Source organism: Marmota marmota, unplaced genomic scaffold (genome assembly GCF_001458135.2).
Source record: "Marmota marmota marmota unplaced genomic scaffold, marMar, whole genome shotgun sequence".
Taxonomy (NCBI): Eukaryota; Metazoa; Chordata; class Mammalia; order Rodentia; family Sciuridae; genus Marmota; species Marmota marmota.
The window spans coordinates 14,315,585-14,340,466 of NW_026000153.1; the positions used below are offsets into that span (position 1 = coordinate 14,315,585).

The window sequence follows — 24,882 nt, forward strand, 5'->3', positions numbered from 1 at the left end:
CAATAAATGTCTTCCTCAGCCACTTACACTTCCCTGCCCCACTATCCACCTGCTGTTCCCTCAGCCCAGAAGGCTTTTGAACTTTGGGTCTCTGTCTTGTACCTTGGCTTCCTTTCTGTCTCTTCTAAGTACTAAACCCTCAGTGGGATTCATGCTTGGATCCTTGAGCAGTCACACAGCTTGGTAAGTCCGTGGAAACTGGGAGGAGGGATGGAGACTTAAGGGGAAGAAGCTGTATCATGTGGGGTCAGGGAATAATCCTGAGCAGGAAATGCCAGGAAGGATTCCATGCAGGCTGATTTCACTTTTGCAGCAGTCCATTGCTGTCCCAATCGCAAGAGCTGTGCTGTGTTGATTTTGTGTGCTGCTCTGTAGCACTGATGGATTGGGGCTAGTTCCGAATCCACGTATGTATTTAACAGCCCACATTTGAACATGGAACCTATGGATAGGCCCTTGGTAAAAGAAGCCTGCTGGTGATTCTGAGGCACTCTTCATAAGCACAAAAGAGTAACAATACTAATACAATTTTCTAACAGTTGGCTTCCCAGTGTAACAGCTGCTCCTTTAAAGTTGAAAAAGGAGTCTAGCCATTATCTTGTTAATTATTTCACCACCTTAACTTCCTACAGGCATTCATCAAATGAAAAAGGAAGTGGAACAGAAACTGTCCCCTAAAGCCTGGGTCCCTAGCACCAGGAGGATGTCAATGGGACCCAAACAACCAGAATGATGACACACCTCTGGTCCAGGAGCCTGACTAAATAGACAAATGTCTATTTTTGCCCTCCCTGCTTTGTTCTTCCCTATTTAATCCCAATGCTTCTAGGAAGCAGCAGGCAAGACAGAATAGCTGTCTTCCCAGTTTGGCAAAATTGCAATGAATTAATTTTTCTTTTTATATTATTCCTGATGAGAGTGGGAAACCAACTCCAGCCTATTAGGACCCCCAGAGGCAAACCCCTGACCTGGGACTCCAGTGACATTTTCACTGCTAATATTGATTTTTCACTATGTGCGTGACACTGGGCTAAGCCCTTTATGGGCATTTCTTCATTCCTTACAACAGACTATTGTTCTATTCTTTCTCTGGTCTTCCCACCATTTTTATTTATTTATTTATTTTTGGTACCAGGGATTGAACTCAGGGGCACTCAACCACTGAGCAACATCCCAAGCTCTATTTTGTATTTTATTTAAAGATAGGGTCTGACTGAGTTGCTTAACACTTCACTTTTGCTCAGGCTGGCTTTGAACTTGTGATCCTCCTGTCCCAGCCTCCTGAGCTGCTGGGATTGCAGGTGTGCATCACCGTACTAGGCCACCATTTTCATTTTCTTTATTATCTATGCTCCATTCCTTTCTTCTGTCACTTTATTACAGTTTCCTTTTTTACTTTCTTTTTTCCCCATATTTTTATTAGTGCATTTTAGGTGTACATACTGATGGGATTTGTTATTACATGTTCATAAATGCATATAACATAACAATATAACTTGGCTAATATCATTCCCCAGCACTAACCCCCTTCCTCCCTGCCTCTCACCCCATGGTTCCTCTCCTCTACTGATCTCCCTTTGATTTTCCTGAGATCACTGCCCTCCCCTACCTTTCTTTTCCTTTTTCCTCTCTAGCTTCCCATAAGAAAACATAAGACCCTTGACCTTCTGAGTTTGGCTTATTTCATTTAACATGATGGTCTCTAGTTCCATCCATTTTCCTGTAAGTGCATAATTTTAATTCTTTTTGTGGCTGAATAAAACTCCATTGTGTATAAATACCACATTTTCTTTATCCATTCATCCATTGATGGATATCTAGCCTGGCTTCATAGTTTGGCTATTGTGAATCGTGCTACTGTACGTATGGGTATGCATGTATCATTTCTTTTTCATCGTCCTATGGTTAGGCCCCATCAGCGATAGGCACTGGGGACCTGTGTAGAGCCAGCAGATATCAAGTGGATGCTAGGACCATTCTTTCTGAGAATTAAAGGATATGTAATTTTTTGATGGAATGGGAACTTACAAGATGGCTACAAACCCATTCCATGTGAAAAGCATTATCGCCATTAACCCCCAGATAGAGCTCTCCAGCTAGCACTGTCTGCCCATATGTTCTTTCTTGAGGATACTGACCTGAGGCACTGCTGCTTCTGTCTCTGTTGGTTGAGGTCTGTCCTTGTCTGTAACCTCTGTGGGTTCAGTATCAGTTTTGGCCTCCTCTAGACTTCCTCCCTCTTCTGCAGGGAGAGCTACCTTCTCTGCCTCTGCTTCCTCTACCAGGGCCCCCTCTGCTGGTAAGGTGGTTCCTGCAGCCACATCCGCATCAGTTCCAGGGATCTGTAAGGCAGAAACAAAATAGGGCATGTCTGATTCTTCTTGGGCTTCCCACTAGGCCTCAAACTTTCCCTACCTCTTTTCTCCCCTCTGTTGAATCTCATGAGATTTCAAAGCTTGCTGTGTGTAATGTACAAATCCCAGGATTTGGGTGCAGCAGAGTCTGATATCAGATCATCAAAGCTCTCTTCTTCCTGAGCCCCCATCAATTTGACATTGCTCAGCTTTCCCTGCAGTACGGTGTAGCAAATGGAGTTTAAATGGAAGTGACATGTCATTCCTGAGACACTACTTTTAAGGTGTGCATGGCCTCCCTTCACAAGCTATTTCCATTTTTCTTGACTGAAAGCAGAAGTTACTGAATGAGGGGGGTCATCCAAGTCACAAGTCCCAATATCTGGGTCATAGAGGAAAGTCACATAGCAAAACAGCCTCATTGTGCAATATTAGAATTTTTTTAAAAATTGCATTTCAGTACAAATTTTCAAATTTTTGTGGGGAAAGTTTCCAAAGTTAAATCATTCTCAGGGAAAAATAAAGGAAGGGTTTCTCAAATAGATCTCCTGACTATGATGGAAAAATAATTTTTGTAATCAAATATGTGTTAAAATAATCCAAACCTATGTAGAGTTGTATATGGGCCAGAAAAACATCAAAATCATATTTGGGGTCTTTACTGGAAGAATCAAAATAGAAAAAAAAAAGTTTTAAGGAGTATTAAAAACTTGCAATAATAAAATAAAGGAAGTGTAATCAAAAGTTTTAATTTTGAACAAATTTGTTTGGAGTATGACTCTTTAATAAGATTCTGATAACATCCACTTGGCAGACCTGATCTGAGGGGTTCAAATCAGAAATACTGAGGAAGGATATTAGATTGATCTCATATAATATACCCAGGATACAGATTTCAAAAATTGATCTTTTTCAGAGATGTGATTAGCACCAGCTATTCCTTGCCTTTACTGAATAAATTCTACCCAGTTCTTTTGATCAAGTCAGGAAAGTCCTAATCTTGGAAACCTCTGAACACTGGAATGGCATGGAGCATACTCTGTGTGGGTATAAGATGGAAAATGAGGGACATAAGCCAGCCACACAGCCAACCTTGTTATAATGTACTTTGCAGAAGCATCCTCATCAGGCAATATCAGAGTTTTAGAAAAACTTCATTTCAGTACAAATTTTCAAATCTTTGTGGAGAATCTTCCAGAAGTTAAGTCACTTCCGGGGGGGGGGACCTTTCTTCTGCCTCAAACTTACAATAAATTTAATAATAAAAATAACTTCTTACCAAGTACCTTTTCTACAACATAGTTTTACATTTATGAAAAAAATGTAAATAGCTGTGCTATTTGTTACATAATGAAGTGCCACTCATATTCTCAGAAAATTACTTTTCTCTCTCATATAAAATCCTCCTATTATGAGAATTTGGCTTTCCTACAAAGTGAGCAATGACCCAAAATGTAGTTACTTGCCAGAACATAGCCTTCATTTCTTTATTTTCTACCCTGTTATTAAAACGCATGAGTTCCGAAAAGTAATTCTTTTATGTGAATTGTAAGAGATAATTGTTTAAATTGAATCATTAATGCTGATAATTATTGGAGTAGGTTAATAACTACTTGGGGATTCATATTTTGGTGACTGACTGAAAATTCACATTTAAAAATTTAAGAAAATTACATCTCTTGTTTTACAGAACCATCCATCTTTTTATGGATGTTATTATTGTTGTTGTCAAAAGAGTAATAATCAGATCATAAATTAGGAGTGCATCCTAATTCCCCCCAAAACAATGAACAATTGCTTGTGTATGTGTGGTACTGGGGATGGAACCCAGGTGCACTCTACCACTGAGTTACACCCCCAAATCCTTTATTTTTTTTTTCTTAAGACAGGGTCTCACTAAATTGAGTGGGCTGGCCTCAAACCTTCCTCCTGAGTTGTTGGGATTATAGGCATGTGCCACTGTGCCCAATTACTCATAGCTTTATTTTGAGAGAAATCAGTAGACTTTCACCAGAACATTAAAGACCTAGCAAAGTTTCTTCCACATTGGAAACCATTCAAAAAGACAATGTGTAGATAATAAACTTAAAGACTCAAATGTAGAAGGTTAAGTAGTATGTTCACACTTCTGAGTTATTTATCTGTCACCTATGAGAATCCCAGTGGTTTCAATAGCTTTGAACTAGATGGACGCTAAATACATACAAACTGTATGGATAAACAGAGTATATGTACCACTACACACACACCAACACATAAAGACACATTACTATAGATCAAAAAGCAGACATTATGTTATTTCATAGGACACCCCCAACTATACATAAATGCCAAGCACATATTATTAGTAATTAGATTTCTCTGTCACCTGAATTGACCAGACCTCTTTTTAAGTGGATATTTTTCTGTGACTTGATGTGCTGGCAAAAAGGTAAACTTTTTAACTCATTTCATATAATTCTAATCACTAGTTCATAATTGATCTCTATTCTCTATATATCTACCAATTTGACTGTATCAGATTTTATGTTGCAAGATATACATGTTATCATCCTTCTTTTGCTGAATAATTTAAACAGGGCTTGTTGGCTAGACATGCTTTAGTCCTAATGGCATAGTTGCTTTGACACCAACCACCAGCAGATGGAGGCCAAGGGCTCTGTCTGACTGCTCCCGTGTTCTCAAAGCTAAAAGAAGCAAGTATCCCAGACTCAGCACCTCAGCAATTGACTTTGTAATAGATAGATAGATAGATAGTGTAGATAGATAGATAGATAGATAAAATTTATATACAGAATTGTGTATAAGAATAGTAACAAATGAAAATCACTAAAATATTGAAATAAATGCTGTCAAATACAAGGTACTAAGGAAACCAGCACTTTGACTCTAGAGAGGAATAGCCAAATAAATTGAAAAACCTATTTGAAAAAGGAAAAGAGAAATTAACCCTCCCACATTCCCTTCTGAGTCCATTAGTAATGAATTTCCATTTGTCTAGATGCTGTTCAGTATTGCTTTGATTTGACAGGGTTTAAAAACATTACATAAACAGAAGGATTTTTCACTCTCTGTACTTCCCCATAGCTTTTTATTTCTGAGATTGGGCTGAAAATCTTCCCTTTCTGTCTGGAATCTGTTCCACAGTTTTTTCTCTCCTCTCAATATTTCCAATGTATATTTACTGACAACAACATTAAAACAAAGCAAAGTAAGACCCCTCCCCACCCTTGCTAAAATTAGGTGTTAGCTCCAGATAAATTAAGTAAAGAATGGAAGGGTTTGGGGTCCCACAGTTAACCTTCTTTTATTCTTTTTATTCATCTCACATTTTGACTATTTTTAGATCTAGAAAAGAAAAACATTTTCTACACCCTGCTTGGTATGGTAGATGTTATATCTGCTAGGAAACCTCAGAGATAAATGACTGCTATTTTCTCTTCTAAAAAAATATTACCTAGGAAGACCAGAGGACTGAAACTACTCTAAGTATCTCAAGATTCTGATAGTCAATACTATCCAATTTTTCTCTTCACTTCAAATCTTAAAACACCATCATCCTATCTTCTGCTAACACTGTACTATCTATTGGCTAACTATATTTATGGTTGAAATATCTCATGCAAAGAGAGACTGAAAAAGTTCTCCCTGACCTTGGATACATGTGGTTTACCATATCCATGAGGTCTATGAGGCACAGGCATCAGGATTACTGCTGACTTGGATATGCATCCCACAGAAGTCACATCTACCAGCACAGAATTCTTCTTGGGGAGGGTGAGCTGTGGTTTTCACTATACTATACCATATGGACCTCCCTGCTTTCTTATCTTCTGCCTTGGAGGAAAGCAATATGACTATGCCATTCATGCCAAGGTCCTTTCAATACCAATAACTGTGTTAGCAAAATATTCTGGAAGTGGAATGATGGATACAGTACAACAACAGCCTAGGTGTCAAATCTGCAAAGTAGGCAATCCGAATTGGGTGACAGAAACTCCCAGCCCTTCCATGAGATGGCACTCTGAAAGCTAGACCACAAGGACTGAAACCCCAAAACATGTAAGAGTAGTCACAGGCTGTAGGAGAATTTGTGATTGCCAAGGTTGATGTCATCTATTCATTCATTCATTGTTTAGTTGGCAGCATTATTTCTGAACAATGCCTAAAAAGCAGCTTGCCAATGTTACTGTTCTAGATGAGGACAACTGAAGATATTCCCTCAACTAAGTATGAAATTCCACATTTATTTATAAGGTAGATTATTTTAACTGAGAATAAGCATATTTCCCATTTTTTAAAAAATGGATATCAGGGATTTAAACATGATAAAAAGAAATCACTCATGATATATTCTATGTATTTGTATTCATGTTGTAATTGTACGGGGGTTAAATTCCTTCATTAGGTAACACAGACCGTGTTTTTTTATATATTAATTTTTTAGTTTTAGGTGGACACAATATCTTTATTTTACATTTATGTGGTGATGAGGATCGAACCTAGTGCCTTGTGCATGCTAGGCAAGCGCTCTACCACTGAGCCACAACCCCAGCCCCCACAGATCTTGTTTCTTAGAAAAATTGTACCAATGGCTATACAGTCCTTTTATTAATTTTTTATTTAACCATTTGTTTAACAGTTCTTCTACCATTAAATACCAGTTGACTGCCAGTTTTTAAGTATTATAAATGACAAACTGAGAAAGAGCTCTTCAGTTTGTAAACAAATAATTGTACAGCCTATATATTTAAATGATTTAAATACACTGCCATTTTATTTATTTATGTGTCTCCATGGAAATAATTTTTAAGTTTATCCAAATATTTCATTGTGAAAATTTCAAACATAAGAAATCAAAAGAATTATATAGCAAACCTTCAAGTGCTCACCATCAAGGATCTTCATTTGACAGGTTGCTACATTTCTTTTACCATGTCTTCAACTTATCCATAAAATTGATTGGATTCATCTTTCAGTCAATTGCAATATATCTTCATAAAATGTTTTTGAAAAATTTTATGGAGCATCCACAGACCCTTAACAGCTGTCTTTCTGATGTTTTCATACATGACCCACTACTCAGTTGGAGTAGATTACTACAATGTGATTTTTTCTTAACTCAAAACCTATATGAAAAGCTACAACAACTTCTGATTGTGTGTTGAGAAGTATGAATATGAGGTCTATCTCATTGTGGGGTTTTTTTGTAGCACTTTTTTATTTCCAATCGTTTGTGTAACTTTGTTTTTTAGCTTTCAATTAAATAAAAAACAGTATTTTCTCCTCATTTTGCCTTTTGATGGTGATTTTGTATCATCTACATGTAATAATTCCTTCAACTAGGAAAACTTCAGCTCAAATACTGAAGATCAGGAGCTGGAGAGAGATTCATCAAGTCTTTATACATAACCCCCTGATTTTAATCTTCAAATATAGGTTCCAAAGGATGTAGTAGCATGGGAATAAGAGCAGGCCCCAAGGCCTTGATGCTTTAGAAGGGCAGTTGTATAATCTGGGGATAGGGGAGGTAGTTTCCAGTTGCCTTGTACCTAGGGTGGGGATGGATGACACTGCCACATATTTCTCTATTTCAGTCTCATTATTATAATTCAAGGAATCCTATGCTTTGCATTAAAGTGTGTGTGTGTGGGGGGGGAGTCCTGATAAAAGTTAATTTATTTTTTGTACTCTAAATTTTTAGTGTTTTCAGTTTTCTCATAGTATCTTCAATTTATGCCCTCCTACAATGTATTTCATGTTCTCTAAAATATTCCTGAGTAAATTACATCAATGATAAGTAAAAAAATAAGATGTATATATTTCAATTTTTAGCTAAATATAATATACCCTTTGATGGCTACAAGACAATTAAGTCAGTGTATAGCATCTTCCTGACATTTCTCTTTGTGAGATCCCTGGCTGAAAAAAAAACCACTAAATTCCAGGCTTACCAATTTGTCCCAAGTATAAAGAATAATAATTCTGATGCACAGAGGGCTTCTGCTTGTCAGTTTCTAGATGTGCATTCCCTGTGGGGAAAACTGACATTTACTGTGAATCTATAGTTTTCCAGGTGCCAACTCAGAGGGTTCACATTCATTGCATATTGTTCTCTAACACTCCATTAAAGGTAATTCCCATTTTCTAGATAAGTTAACTAACAGAGTTTAAGTAATTCACCTAGTCAGTAAGGCAGGATTAGAACAGTCTATGTTCTGTGTTTTTCCACACTAGTCTGCATCGAGAAGAAAACACGCTCCTAAAATTCAGAAGTTGTACCGTAATTATGAGAACTGGAGCACCTCCTCGTACCCTCTGGTTCCTACTGACATCTCCAAACAAGCTGCATTTGATGAAGAATATGAGTGCATCCTTACACACAGCTGATGCAATCACCCACATTCTTCAAATGCCACTCTTTAAAATAAGATGCATTTTTAAAAAATTCATGTACTATTGGGAAACCTAAGAAACTATGTCATCAAATCCCTTTATCAACAGGGCAAATTACACAATAAAAAATACCAATAAGATATTAGTTTGATAGAACTTCTTTATCTTGTTTAGGCCAATTGTCCTAAAGATTTCACTATTTAGAAAGCACAAGAAATGGGGTGTGTGTGTGGGGGGGGGAGGGGTTCAACTGCTCATTGGCTGGATTCACCCATTGTAGTGCAACTGAGAAGAGTTAGAAATTGAACACTTAGATATTTATAATATGTTCATGAGTTAGAGATTAGCAGTATCCCAAGCTAGAAGGTCCAGATGGCTGAATGTTCTCATATGCAAAAAAGGAACTATGATGGAGTAGAAGTAACATCGGAGAAGAAGCTGGCGTTTTAGTTCTGTCTCTTCCGCTACCTGGTAGTAGAACTGGAGAAAGTCCCTTTGGACCTGACTGTGTAAACTCAAGAAGATAGCAAAAGGAGATAAGCATGGTGAGAATCCCAGCCACAGGCTACTATTGCCTTTCACTGCCCACTCCTAACTCTAGATCTAACTCAAGCTCTTGACTTGTCTAAAGACCCTGGTATTTTTATGAAAAGACAAAATTTTCTTCAGGATCCATTTTAAAGAAATGCTCAAGAGGTAGCTATAGTCCCAGAGAGAAGAATCCTATAAAAAGACACAGGCTGGTGGCTAGTACTCCTCTTCACACAAATTATGTAGAAAACACACTAAGTCAAAAATTTACCCCAGTCAGACAATAAAGGCAAATTCTCCCTTGCAATGATAGCCCCAGTGGAATTCCTTTCAAAGGTAGTATCTGGTACTGTACATTTTTTTACACATTTATGTACTTTTTATTAAAGGAATTTAGTAGGAATTACCCTCCCTAATTTTCATCTCAATCATCGTTTTCATCTGCTCTCCTAGGCTTGCCTGCAGTCCTATCACAAAGTCTTAGCTGCTGGGTCCTGGTGCAACCAAATGGCTGGCAGCAGGTTGCCAAGGCAACAACTGTTGGAATTAGCTACACAACTTCCTTGAAAAATTAAGGTCTTCTGCAGAGGTACCAAAGATAATTATTTCATTTTTGTTAATTTGGCCTTTGAAGACATGGCAGAATATCCAATAATTACTCATATCAGTATTTAGAATTCATGATTTATCTACAAAGCAAACAGGAGTGGTTGAGTCTTTTGAAACTAAAGTAAATATTATGCTTGCTCAGAGATGGGGAGATGTGAAAATAGTGGTTTCTGGAGCAGCCACAATGGACAGTTTCTATGGAACTTGCCAATAGTTTGTTAGAGATTGTTTAACTTGACTTTAAAAATTTTTTTTGTAGTGTTGAACATCAAAGCCAGGGTCTCATGTATGCCATTAAGCAAATGGTGTACCACTGAGCTATGCCTCTATCCTTGGAGTTGTTTTTTAAAACGCCTTTGCTTCAAAATAAACATTTTATCCTGCCTAGCTATATCATCTTTGCATGATATGTGAAGCAGTGGCTGTCACTGATCAAACTGCGTCCTTCTAGGTTTTTACTAAAACTTAACCTCTCTTGGTAGTTTGGTCATACTATACCTTTCACTTCAGGCCACACACAAGACTTCTCAAAGGTAGCATTTGAGCTGCTTCACACTCAATGTTGGAACCAAAGGCAATTTTCCAGGGAAAGCAAGAGATATCTGATTTCAAATCAAGCACTTTTTCCTTATTATGCTTATGGTTCCTGCTCATGTCTATGTAAGACTAATAAAGAGTGGTCTAAGCAGCAAAGGGCCTTTGATTCTGGAGGTTTTGAGGGGATGAACAGAATAAGAAAGTGCAAGAAGGGTATCAGCACACATTGATCTGGGGGTTACATTCATGTTATCTATGAACTCAAGAAATCTCTGCACTGTCACCCATAGAGTGAGAGAGCTGAACCAGTAGAATACAGCAGTGTGATTCTTTCAGGTCTAAATTCTGACCCCACATATGGGGTGGAACTGGGCTTGATATTGGGGTTTAGGGTTTTAGTATTGAAATAAGTTGTCTTTCTTAGCATTTGAATGGTAGTCTACAGACTACCTAGTGGTACTGATGGCCAGGAATGGTTTCAGTGGAGTGTTATGAAATGAGGCCAATATGAACTAAGAAAGAGATTATGAGTTTTTTATCCTGAGGTCAATTACAACTGAAGCCATATTAGAGACACTGAGCTAAAGTACTAGATTTAGTATGTGACAAAAAGGATATGTCAAAGTAGACATATAATCAATCATATATGGTATGAGTCCATTTATATGAAAAATCCAAAACAGATAAATCCATACAGCTAGAAGGGCCACTGGCAGGAACCAAGGACTGAGGGAGAAAACAATGGGAGTAACTGCTAAACAGGTGCTAAGCCGTGGATCTGGAATGTGCCCCAAAAGTTAATGTGTTGAAGATTTTGTCCCCAAAGCAGCAATATCCAGAGGTGGGGCTTTGGGAAAGTTATTAGATAATGAGGGATCATTAGTGGATTAATCCATTTGACAGATGCATAATGGGAATGGACTACTGGGGGGGGAGGTGGAAACTGTAGGCAGGCAGGGCATGGTTAGAGGAAGTGGGTTACTAGCCCCTTTCTCTCTCTCTCCCTCTCGCTCTCTCTCTCTCTCTGATTCTCAGATGCCATGAGGAGAGCAGCCTTCCCCTGCCATGCCCTTCCACCCTGATGTCCTGCCTCACCTCAGACCCAAAGCAATGGAGCCAGCGGACCATGAAATGAAACTTCTGAAACTGTGAGGTACAATAAATCTTTCCTCATTGAAGTTGCTCATGTCAGGTAGTGTTGTCACTGCAATGAAAAGCTGATTAACACAATGCGTATGGGATTTTAACCCGGGGTCATGAAAATGTTTTGGAACTAGACAGTGGTGATAGTTGTAGAACATTATGAATGTACCAAATGCCACTAAACCGTTCACGTTTAAGTGATTTATTTTATGTTATATGAATTTTACATCAATAAAAAGTACATGCTAAAAGTAACAATTAAAAATCACTAGGCAGCCAGGCATGGGGGTGCATACCTGTAATATCAATGACTAGGAAAGTTCAAGCAGGAAGATCACAAGTTTGAGTCTATCCTTGTCTCAAAATAAAAAATAAAAAAGCTCAGTGACTCGGTGGTAACATGCCCCTGGTTTCAGTTCTCAGAAGCACACACACACACACACACACACACACACGGCTCCCCCATTGTGCAAGAACAATCTGAATCCTGATGTTTCTGTTCACATATAATTATGATAACACTGAACAAATAACATTACAGAATTCTCACTTGGGCCTGTTCAAGAAGGCCTTTGGGATATCAAATCTCAGAAAGCAGAGAAGATGGATGTCTGTGTGTGCTACTCAGCTGCTGCTAGGTGGTTAAAAACAGTACCAGCCACGTATCCAGTAACAATAGCTCCTTGTTCTGGAGATGGAATAAATAACAAACCTAGGCCAACCTGCTCTGAGATGTGTGATGATGGCCCCAGTCTCATTACCTTCATTTTATTCCTGGATACCTTCATCTCTTCCTAGAAAAGATCAAGGCCCAGACACTTGAAATTGGATGTACCTGGAGGTCATCTGCCTTTTGTCCTCCATTTAAAACCACCTCAAAGGAGGGCACAGCTGAGACAGCATCCCAGTTCTCTGAATACTCACTGTGCCCTGGCAAAGAAGGCCAGGAAATCCCCTACCAAAGGACTCAGAGTGAAGGACTCCAGAAGAGACAGAGTCCTCTTAAGAAGAACAATGTTGTTGGGACACAGATTCTTTAGGAACCAAAAGGAAATCTGTGATGCAGGAGACAGAGATATAAGGTCCCTTATCATATGTGAAAAGAGGCAAAACTGGAAAAGCATTGTCACTGTCCCAAGGCTGCCATCTCCTTCCCAAGCATGTGTTTTGCCTGCTTTTGTTGATTTGCTTCTCATCAACTTTTCACGAGGACGATCATGATAATATCATCAAAATGTAATTGATGGAGGTACTTGATGTGCCAGATGCTCAAACTAATGAGACATATTATTTCTAAGCCCTCATAGGAAAAATTTTAAGTTTTGTAGCTTAATTGCAAATAACAATCATTACTAACTCCATTTTTACATCTGAGACAATGAGGTTTAGATGCCACAAAGATACTCTGAAGCAGAAAAAGAAAATTAGCACTGCTTTTGATGACAAGTGCCTTTTTTTTCCTAAATAGAAAAAACCAAAGTATCTGAATGGGGAAGGAAGGAAGGAAGGAAGGAAGGGAGGGAGGGAGGAAGGAGGGACGAAAGAGAGAGTGGGGGGAGGAAGAGAAAGAGGGGGAGGGAGGGAGGAAGAGAGAGAAAGAAGGAGGGAGGGAGGGAGGAAGGAAAGAGGGAAAGAAAGAGAAAATGAACATATTTTCATTTAAAGAGACTAAACTATAGAACTTTTCAAGACTCCTAAACAACAGTGTTAACCAAACAGCAAAACAACAATTGAGAATTTGCTTGGCATGTGTCACACACCCTGTTCTGTGCTGGGCACTGTGGAAGAAGACAAAAATAGAATCTCCTGTTTGGCCTGAGGAATGCTGAAAATATAATTAGATCCTAATGGAAATATAATCAAACTCAGAAACTAACCATTTCTACAATTTTTTTCTGAGAAAGGTAAAAAGCTATGTCTATCTCCAAGGCTCTTTTTAAAAAATAAAAGACACACATACACATACATGTGTATTTTTTATCATAAAATTTTAATTTAAAGCATGCATACTTCAATTTGAGCACTTAGAGTTTAGAGTTGAGTGATTCTGTGTCAACAAAGGACAGACAGTAAATCAAGTTCCCTGGCTTCATCTAGTCTTTGGTATCTTCTCTGACATTGGGAGATCACATCTTGAGGTACAGTGGAAACCCCAGCTCTCATGCTTACTCTGCACATGGAGAAAACTGAAATACTGTTCCCCATTTATATGACTGCTGCAGAAGGAGTCCCTGAGCTCTGTGTAATGTCAATCTCCACTCCAAGTTTGGAAAGCAGGATGCAGGAGCCATGTCTGTTTCCTGCATCACTGTGTTCCCCAGGGCTAGAACTGTGCCTATAACTAGGAAGATTCAAATATCCCTCTCAACTGAGAGAAAGAGAAATGAACACAGGCATTCTATTCAAGCAGATAGAAATATTCCTATCAAGGGAGTTCAGAGGATATACTCTGGCAACTCTAGTATATTCTTATTGGAGTAATTTGTCTTGATGAGTCAACATATGTTTGTTAAAATTTTTAAAAAACAAACCACAGCAAAACCAAAAGTAGGTACTCAAATAATTGGGTCAATAATGTTTCATCATCCCCATGATTCTCCAACTATTCTAAAAACATCTTTACTTCAATTTTTCTTCTTTTACATGTTAAGTTGTACTAACCTTAAATTTAATTACAGCACATTATTTCTTTTAAAATAATAGGCAAAAAAAGGGTCTACTTCACATCAGCTGACAGGAATTTAGAGAAAAATAGAAGGGGCCTCCCTTAAAGAAAATGCAATTAAAATTTTATTCCTTTAAAAGAAATTGCACAGGGGCTGGGGATGTGGCTCAAGCGGTAGCGCGCTCGCCTGGCATGCGTGCAGCCCGGGTTCGATCCTCAGCACCACATACAAAGATGTTGTGTACGCCAAAAACTGAAAAATAAACATTGAAATTCTCTCTCTCTCTCTCTCTCTCAAAAAAAAATAGATTAAAAAAAATAAAAGAAATTGCACACATGGTAAATGGTCAACTATGACTAAATTATATATTATGAATTGATTCTATACATGTATTTATCTGCATTTTTAACTTAATTCTCTGATGAAATAAATATAATAAAATAAACACTGAAATCCATTGTTTTCTGAAGTTTGTTTTCATTACTCACATAACAGAAACGTCTAGAAAAAGTAAAGTAAGAGTGTTGATTTTAAAATGTATCCTGTAGACATACTGGTAAAATTTGATTTTCTAAGAAAAAAACAAAGACAATATGTAGGAAATAAAACAACAAAACAAAACAGAAATATAGTAATTAAATGTTTCTTAAAAACCTCAGGTTTCTTTGGGAACCACTACTAAAATTTCCTGTTCTATAAATTACACTTGATCTTAGACTTGATTCTTTTTTTCTTTTCTTTTCTTTTCTCTCTCTCTCTCTCTCTCTCTCTCTCTCTCTCTCTCTCTCTCTCTCTTTTAACAAAGCCACCACAAACTTCACCTCACCTCAGATGAAATGCATTCTGTCAAAAGCTGAACTAATAACTGTGTGGTGACATTTCAGCAGTAAAAAGGATTACCTCCAAAGGTCACATCAACCCAGTCCTGACGGATGACAACCATAGCCGCCTATTAATTAATGCTAGGGACAAGGTGTGGGTTTTTGTTTTTATAACTAAATACCATACATCTAACAAAAAAAGAAGTCTTTCTTTTATATATATAAAAAAGAACTCAAATAAAATGACCAGAAGAAAGAAGATATATATCTACTCTCAAAATCAAAACTATATTCTATGTGGTATAATTCTTCTATGTAGAAGGGAAGAAGTGCTTCATCCAAGTCTATTTAGGAAACATGAAAAGCAGGCACTTTAGGTGAGTATATTTTGGTGAGTATATTATTTAACACTATTACTACTATTTCTCAGCCCATATAGAGAAATGAACTTGATGTTTATTTTTCTTTTTGGAAAGAGTGGTTCACACTATGAGCTCTGCATCTATTATTCTTATATCATCTCTGGGTCTCAGGACATGCCTGAATCCTTCCAAAGACACTCTAATTGCCTTATATTTCACAAAGAATTGCCATTTTTGATCGTCTAAAGTTTACCTATAAGGTGGAAAAGTATTTTTAGAATAAAAATTCACCCAAATAGCTTCTTATCCAGCATTAGGGATTTAGTAATGGTTGATGCTTGTACAATAGTTGGCTAAATATTTTTTAAATCACCCTCAGTTAAAAAGATTATAAGTCATGTGCAGGTTCAGCGACCCCAGTTAGAAAATTCAAAATCTGAAATGCTCCAAAATTCAAAACATTTTGGGATCTGACAAAATAGTGCCGGAAATAAAAAATTCCACACTTGGCCTCATGTGAGGAACACTAAAATATATTACATAAAATTACATTCAGTTTATATGTATAAAAAATTATGAAACATAAATGAATTTCTTGTTTAGACTAGGGTACCATCTGTAATATATTTCAGTATGTATATACAAGTATTCTAAAATTTAAAAAAAAATCTGAAATTAAAAATATTTCAGGTCTCAGCATTTCAGATAAGGGATACTTAATCTGTAATATATTAGGTACTACTTAGTAGGTATTTGATAATGGGTAGTTGTGAATATTATTAATTAGAAAACCAATGAACTTGGATTTTATTAAAAAGTTACTTCTAGAACTTTAGAATGGGGATAAGTATGAGTTGGTAGGTGATCATGGCAGTCTGAGAAGGGATCAGAGAGAATCCATGTAGGTGTCTGTAGGTTAGCTGTCTACTCACATCTCCCACCTACTGCACATCAAATGCTGTCCCAGCTCAAAGACATGGGCATTATGCATTAGGCCTAACACTGAATAGCCTGGGGCACTAGTGTCAGTGTAGTTCAAAAGCACTGGTGAAGATGAAGACTGTGCTGCCATTCAAAAGAGAAATTTGATGAGAACTTTCGGAATCAATTTCCTTCAAATCCTAACCAGTATCTGTTATTGTTTGGATATATGGTATCTCTCAGAAGTTCACGTATAAAACAACACAAGAAGTTTCAGAGGTGATAAATGATGAGAGTTGTAACTGAATCAGTAGATTAGTCCATGGCAATGGATTAACTGGGTGGTGACTGTAGGCAGGTAGGATGTGGCTAGAGTAGATAGGACATGGGGACATGTCTTTGGGGTTAATATTTTGTCCCTGGTGATCAGAGCTCTCATTCTCCTTCCTTGTTGTCATTTCCTGATCTGCTTCTCTCCACCCTACCTTTCAGCCATGATGTTCTGCCTCATCTTGACCCCAGAGCTATGGAGTTGGTCATCTATTAACTGAGACCTCTGAAACGGAGCCCAAATCAGCTTTTTCTCCTCTAATTGTTCTTGTCAGGTCTCATTGCTACTACAATCAAAAAGCTGACTAAAACAGTGTCTTTATAACTCCCTGTCATTGGGCATATTCATTTTAAAATCAACTATCTCCTTAATTATAGCAGTAATTAAAAAGACAAATATGTGGAGCGATTTACCCCCAGATGAACACATTTCTTGTTTTCCCTACAAGACTAGATCTAACTCTATGTCTTTAAATAGAAAATATGATAATTGAGTCATTATTAATTACTATGTCCAATCACTATCTATCCCTATTATTTATTTCTCTACTTATAAACTGTTGATTTGATAAATGAACTACTCAGTGAAGTGACCTCATGCAGTAACATGAAGTATAGCTTTCCTCTTTCTAGGCATCTAACCTAGGAAATCCTACTTTCAGTAATAGGGAAATTGTTTTTCTTATTTCTGTATATTCTGTGAAGGCTGTAATAAATAGCACCTTAATTGACATCATTGAGAGACATTTTACTGCATTTCATAAATATATACCTTTCACTCAACACTGGCATTTTCAACTTTATATTTCATGAACTTGGTGCATATTAGATCTCATCCCAGTTTGCAATGAGAATTTTTTTTATAGCAGCATGAATCAGGGTAAAAGCAGGTGTCCAGACAGACAGATGGATCGCCATACATCCTCAAGGTCCCCATTATCCTCAGAGACAGAACAGAGTTGATTTCCGCTATTCCTAGCTGTATACATAGAAATCCTAATAGATTCATGGGTTTGGAATATGAAATTTCAGTCCCTCACTGTGCCTTTACCAACATACAAAACTAACATTATATGCAATTAGTGTGATCACACAATCTGTAAAGTTCTTACTCTTATTTTTATCACATATAAGTTGGTCCCTAGTTAAGGATGGGTCTCCAGCCATCATAGGTGGAGCACTGAATTGACAAGTCTGATTCCCTGCAAGTAATATCACAAAAGGGAGAGTATTGGAAAGAATCAAGGTGCCCTTCTTAAAGAGTCATGTCTGTGGCAACACTGCAGTTTTCTCTAGATCATAACATCAGCTCTCTGGGTATCTTCCTGTTTTTAATAAAATGAAAAGGCATGTAGTTTCATTGTCAAAGTAACAAAGGCTACTTGAACTGGGGGAACCATGACAGATACGAAATTTGTTTGGACAAAGTGAGGCATGGATGGGAAGTGATACACAGGGTCAGGAGATGAGCAAGATGATGGCAGCAAGGTAAATGGATGGGGAAGGAAGGCTGCTCTCACCACTGCCTCCTCCACTGGCTCCTCAGCCCTAGTTTCCAGTCCAAGGTCCAGCCCGACAACAGGTGCAGCAGCAGCAGGAGGTTCCTCTGCTTTTGGCTCTGAGGGTGGAACCTGTTCAGATTCAGCCTTGGATTGTTTGTTTTGGGGTTAGAGGAAAAAGATTCAACATGTCAATAGGTAACATTATAGAATATTAGATAATAAAGTTGTTTTTTTTTTTTTTTTTGTCATCGTATAGGTAGCTACTAACTTCATTAAATCCGTGCTGGAAACAGATAAAATTCCCTCCCATTTGGCATAATGGACCATTACAGAAATGAATCTTGTTAAGCTTCTCTGTTTTCATCACCAAGAACTACATGCATTTCATTGAAGTCAGGCAAACACCACAATTTTGGCTACTCATTTCTTTTTGACAGCTATAAAAAGTTCTTAAAATGATACTTTCTGCTATTTAGAGGAGAGACACAGAAACCCTAGGAGGGCCCATATTTGCTTGTTGAGAGGAGTGAGGAAGAAATTTCAGGGAACACAATTCTGGGATCTTTTAATGCTGTTAATATGTATTGTACAAAAAAAAGTGAGGGGCCATCCCCATATTTAGATTAAAATGTATTCATTTGATTCTATAGGTCACTATGAAGTTAGGATGTCATCTCCAAAGCTAGGGGACAGCAGGCCTAGCCACATGGCTGCTTGAAGCACAACTATAAATATTTTGTTTGTCTGTTGTAAATTTCTAAAATAATCCCTCTTTCCCTTCTCTCTCCGACAAAATCCTTCGCAATCCATTTAATTCATACAATAAACTAATTCTTCAAAGAACCACAGAGCAGTACTTTCCATGGTATCAATTAGATCCTTTTAATTGTGTGGGCAAGGTGAGGTCTTTTCATTCCCCATGGGACTTCTATACATACATATCATCTTAATTCTAATTATATACTGAATCAGATCTCTGGCATCTCTTAGCTCAAGACTTTTTGTTTTAAAATTAACACTATAAAATAACAACAGACCATTAAAATGCCATAGCTAATGTATATCACCACAGATACTGCCAATATTCTCTCTTTGTCATTAATGTAATAAACATATTTATCCAGCATGACCATTTCACTAAATAAATGAACACTAGAGGGGTCATTAAGATCTTTTTCCATCAGAACTTTTCCATTTAAACTGCAAAAAAATTTTAAAATTATGTTCCAAGAATAGTAATAAGACTCCAATTAATACTTTGGAGAAATCAGTTAAGTTCTAAGAGATTCTCACCTTAAGTAACCAAAAGCTACATCTGTTTCTCTTGTATGTTTACCTAAGTCAGTGCACATGACAAGTTTCATGGAGAAGTTACAAGAAAACTTATGCTGAGGTTATATAAAATAAATAATGAATTGCCTAGTGTTGGATAAATATATAAATTACATTTTTTATGCCCTCCACCAAACCATTTATTGTGATGCATGCCTTGACCACACCACTGATCTTTTCAAAGGACAGTAAAATTAAAAGACACATTGGTAGACAAGTATGCAGAGATTTGATATTTTTATAGGCTTTTATAACCTTTAAGAGATGGTCTGACACAATTTTTAAGAAACAGTGAGATCGAATTTACTCTAATATGATCTCAGGTGTTCTTTATTGGAAAAGACTTCACTTTTATTGTTCAAAAAGAATTATCTTCATAATGGAACAAGTTTTCATAGCAGATGCTATAAAAGCTCAGGATATGATATTTCCACCTGGGAAGTCAAGGTAATTTTCTCCAGAGGATGGTATCAAATGACCTACACAATGGAGGACATAAAGGGCTATTTGACAAAGCACATAGAATTCCTTGGGCAGGTGCTATTCCCTGGCAGGTGAGTCTATGCTGTGGAGGAAGTCTGAAGGCAGATTTGGAGCCAAGAGAAGTTTCAAAGTATGAGTCAAATACATTTATCATTCTATGTTTAAAGAAATGCAAGGATAATTTAAAATGCAAAACAGTTGTTTGCATCAGAGTCTGTGTTTCTAGAAGTCTGAGAAAATTCTGAAATTGTATGCTGTAGCAAGAATAACTAAGGTGACTTTATAAATAAGTCTAATTGCATTTGCTTGCTGAAATTGAACAATGTAATGGCTGTACAGAGGATATAGGTCTGGTTATGTCCTCTTAAGCCACAACACATTTTACCATATTATCATATCATACCAAATATTATGACATTGCAACTTAAACTAAAAGGAGATAAATGTATCTCACTGAATGATAGGTAAGAATGAAGCATGATTGCACATAAAATCTGCTATTCTAATTTAGAAATAGAAGTGTCTTCTATTTCTTTTAAGGTAGCATAAAATCTGTAGATATTCTTTCAGAATAGAGAGAAAAACAAATATAAATTGTAAGCAAGATCTTGTGGAAAGATCTAAATAGTTCTACAGGCATTGTGCCCTGCCTCAACCCCACCCTCCTCTTTTTTTTTTTTCCTACAGGATATCTCCCTTGACAGATGCTGCTAATGACTTAATATCATGTTAAACTATTTGGGAGTGCTGGTAATGATTTCCTATTATCTGAAGTAGCAGTCACTATACATTCAGAGAAGAGAGAGACCATTTAAATGTATTGGTGGCCGCAGAATGCTACAATGGTTTTGTTTGGGGTTCAAAAATGGAATGCTTCCCTTAGAATAAAATTGACAGCGTGGCCTTGTTGTGCATGTTCTGGAGTCCTCTGTGATGAGATGAAGCCAGGTCAATGCAGAGGCAGAGAAGATGGTATGGAAGAATGAATTAAGAGTCTATTCACAATTCAATATGGTGCCTGCCTTCTCAGATCTTGGGAGAGCTATTTTAGAGAGAATTGCAAAGGTCCTTGGGGAAAACTCTGAGCCCTGAGCAAGGTTTTGGGGTTCAAAAGGGTTTCATCTTGTACTTTAGGGATGATCTGTGGGGCCATGAGATGCAGGCTGGGAGATGTATAGCTGAGTACTAGATTTCAAGCCTACCTTCTCAGAACAGTCAATGAAACATTATTTTTAGGGAGTTTTCCTGCTCCTAAAAAGATCCTGTATAATCACAATATACTGAGAAACATAGGATTACTGTGATTTCATAGTTCCTCACAACATAAGGAATGTTAGCAGCACCTCTATTGCTGGGAACGAGAAGCTAAGTTCCCAAGAGAAAGAAGAGGCATGGTGTCTGTTTCAGAGAAGATATATGGAGAAGGGCAGGCATGAAAGCTCCTACAACTAACTAAGGACAAAGGGAAATGTTCAAAGAAATTTAAAAGCCATAGGATTCTGGGCCTGAATCTTCTTCATCAAAGTAATATTGTTACTTTAATTATAACCAAATAATTATAACCAAATAATGGTTTTTATGCTAGGATTTCTCAATTTTTCTTAAACAATTCACAATTGATAATTAAAAATCTCATCCTTCAGATCTATTACCCAGGCTGAGATTCATCAATGAACATGAAGAATGAGTCTCTCTGGCTCCAAAACTGACACCATATAATTTCTTTTGGAAGCATTCAAATATTTATTTGCAGGCCATAGAGATTTAACTTGGTAGTGGCAGGGGAAAAAAAAGTATAACAATCTACAGCAAGGTAGTAGAGACACACTTGTCTTGCAAAACTATCAAATTAACCTTTAAGACAAATGTCCTAGAACAGAATTCCCATCTTAAAATTGAAATAGTCTAAAATGAAAAATTCATTCTACTTAAACTTAATTCCAAGTTTCCAGAGAGAAAGGTGGAAGCTGGGATAATCATACATTATGTACATGGGAAAATCATAGTGTTGCAAATAACTCTCATGAACTAACCCTCACAGAGACAAAGTCTTCTGTAATGCAGCAGTGTCAAGCTCACAAATCACATGTCTCAAGGTCTCTTCATTCAGCTTTCTGGTAAGATACTGCTGAAAGGGCTTCCTATGGTAACTGCAACACCAATCTTAGAGAAGAATCTCCTTTAATGCCAAGTCTAACTCTTTCTGCCTCCTGCTCATTCCCTAAGATTTCTCTACTCTTATTTTTCATTGAATTAGGAACCACAACTCCACACTCTACATTCCTTCTTTCTATAACTCACAAGATGAAGGGATGAGATGAGAAGCAGGGTGCTCTTATTTCCAAAATAAAAAATAATAATAAGAAGAATTTTGAAGCATAAATTCTTAAAGCAAATTCATGTTCAATCCTGTAGCTTAAGTTCCAATTACATGGAAATATTCACATCCTTGATAGATCCACTGTTCTCCACTGAGGCCTATACCTAAAATACTTTGGTTTTTGCTGGGAACACTGTGCCTTTTATAAATAGGAGTAAACAAACTCAAAATCACAGTAAAATTTTATAGATGTGTTCCCTCCTGATTTCTACAAAAGAGGCAGCTGCAGAAATCATATTCTAGATATTCAAACTCTAGACAAACAAGAATGATCAATTTATATTAGCATTACCACATCTGGTGGTATCTGACAACTTCCCAAAGATACAGACCCACATCAACTTACCAAGCTGCCAATCATACTCTGATCTGTCTGTATTGTAAATAATGAAGTATCCTGGGGCTGAAAATGAGGAGAAAACACTTCTTTAAAAGATATTTAAGTTAGCTATTGTCAGTTTGTTGATAAATACATTTCTAAGTTTTAAAGGTCCCTTTTTAAAATCACTGAAACAAAAATGAAAATGAAACATTAACCATAGTTATTCTAAATATAAATCTTGGTTAACAGTACATTGTGAGAGTCATAAAAGCAAAGGGCACTGGCTTTGGGGACATCTTTCTTGCATAGATTCTCTTCTGGATAGTGACACCAAATTAGAAATTAGTAGTTTTACACCTGAAATTAACCTTCAAACTTTTTAAAATAATGGCAATGCACTCTCACTATATCACTTAACAGAAAGGGTTATTTATGTGTTATTTAAAACCTTTTAAAAGGATTTTCATTGATCTGAAACCTCAATCTAGAAGACAACATAAGGAATAATGGTCTCTGACACAAGGCTCATCTCCCATTGTACTGGTAGCCAAGCTCTGTACCTTCTGGATGGGAGACCAAAGAGTCTTTCCCAGATAATCTCACCATCTCAAGGGAAAAAATATGCCTGAAGAATCTGACATCAGGGGCTCCCCACAGAAAAGAGGAATCAAAGACTTTGGTTAAAGACAGTCATTTGAATGTGTGTAATATAATTTTGTTACCTACAGAATCTAAACTAAACTACTATAAAGGGATATTTTTTTAAAGGCATAATACCACAGGATGAGACGAATGGGAAGAAAGATAATTAACAAAATTTTAATTTGGAAAGCCACTGAATAAGCACTAAGTAACTTGGTGGATCCAAATGATTTGTGTTGAAAGATGATGACAGAAATGTCACAAATCAACCCAATTCATTGCTCCCAAAGAATCAAGGATTCAATGTGTAGGTAACCAAGGGAAATGGGAGGCAGGGGGGCTGCTCAAGACAGGGGAACTGGTTCAAAGTCTATCAAAAAGTGACCAAAGACTGGGGGCTGTAGCTCAGTAGTAGAGTGCTTCCTAGCATATATGAGGCATTGGGTTTGATCCTCAGCACCACACAAAAATAAATAAATGAAGTAAAATTACTGTGTTCATCTACAACTAAAAAAAAAAAAACAATTAAGTGAGTAAGTCTCAAAATACTCTCATCTATTCTGAAAACACAGCATGAGCCTTCCTATCCAGCAGAAGACTTTCTGCTGAGACTGAAACAGTGGGGTTCTGGGCTGGGAGACACAAGGGTATATTAGGAAAGTAGAAAGAATAAGTGAGCATTTATATAATAAGTATGGAGAACATATGTCTTCTGTTACAGTACAGCCAGGCTTATACTCCTCAAAACAGGAGACCATAGGAATCTTCCCTAAGGAGTCTGACCAGCTTAAAAGAAAAATCCTAAAAAATCTGACATTAGGAGCTCTCAACAGAAAATATGAGCTGGAAAGTCCTACAACAATGCCCACAGTCAATGAGGCCTACCAACTTATACAAGTTTCTACTTAGTTTCTTATCATCCCACTTTAAATACGATTATTCAGTCAAGATTCCAGAGATTTGAGAGAAAGCCTCAAAAATGAAAAGGAAAAACTAAATTTTAAAAAATGCAAGTGGAAGAAACAAAGAATTTGTATGAAAAAATATAGCTACAAAAATGGTTACTAATATCCTCAGAAATAAAATGGAAGATGTGGCATTCATAATACAAGAAGAGGATGCTATTAAAGAACAAATATCCAAGAATAAGTAGAGCCCTTGGAAAATGACAAACGTACAGGATGAAAGATCTGTTGGAAGAGGTAGAAAGCAGAGAAAGTGGAGAAAAGGAAATGAGAAGAAAAGGTTAATTGGACTATTTCAGGAAGATATCATATGAAAAAGAGAAGCATTGCAGAATGAGAGAAAAAGAAAACCAAAAGAGAAATCGTTAGTGAAAAAAAATTAACTTCAGAATTCCCCTAAACCAAAAGATATAAATTTTGGAATAAAAGGATCTAGAACAATGAATGAAAAGAGACTCAGATCATAACCCATCCTTGAAAAATTTAAGAAACCCTGAGCTTAAAAGAAGATTCTACTGCTCCAGAGAAAGAGAGAGAGAGAGAGAGAGAGAGAGAGAGAGAGAGAGAGAGAGAGAGAGAGGGAGAG

General features: G+C 37.1%; 1 protein-coding gene across 2 annotated transcripts in view; it reads right to left on the reverse strand.

The window, feature by feature from the left end:
- Positions 1-24,882, reverse strand: part of Amph (amphiphysin) — a 216,667-nt gene that overhangs the window by 8,989 nt on the left and 182,796 nt on the right. The window contains exons 16-18 of one of the 2 annotated variants that reach the window (XM_048786475.1): positions 22,714-22,770; positions 18,191-18,316; positions 2,139-2,342 (exon numbers count right to left, since the gene is read on the reverse strand). In XM_048786475.1, the coding sequence (XP_048642432.1) occupies positions 2,139-2,342; positions 18,191-18,316; positions 22,714-22,770 (387 nt within the window). The remainder of the gene's footprint in view (positions 1-2,138; positions 2,343-18,190; positions 18,317-22,713; positions 22,771-24,882) is intronic. The other variant, XM_048786476.1, reaches the window with a different exon arrangement.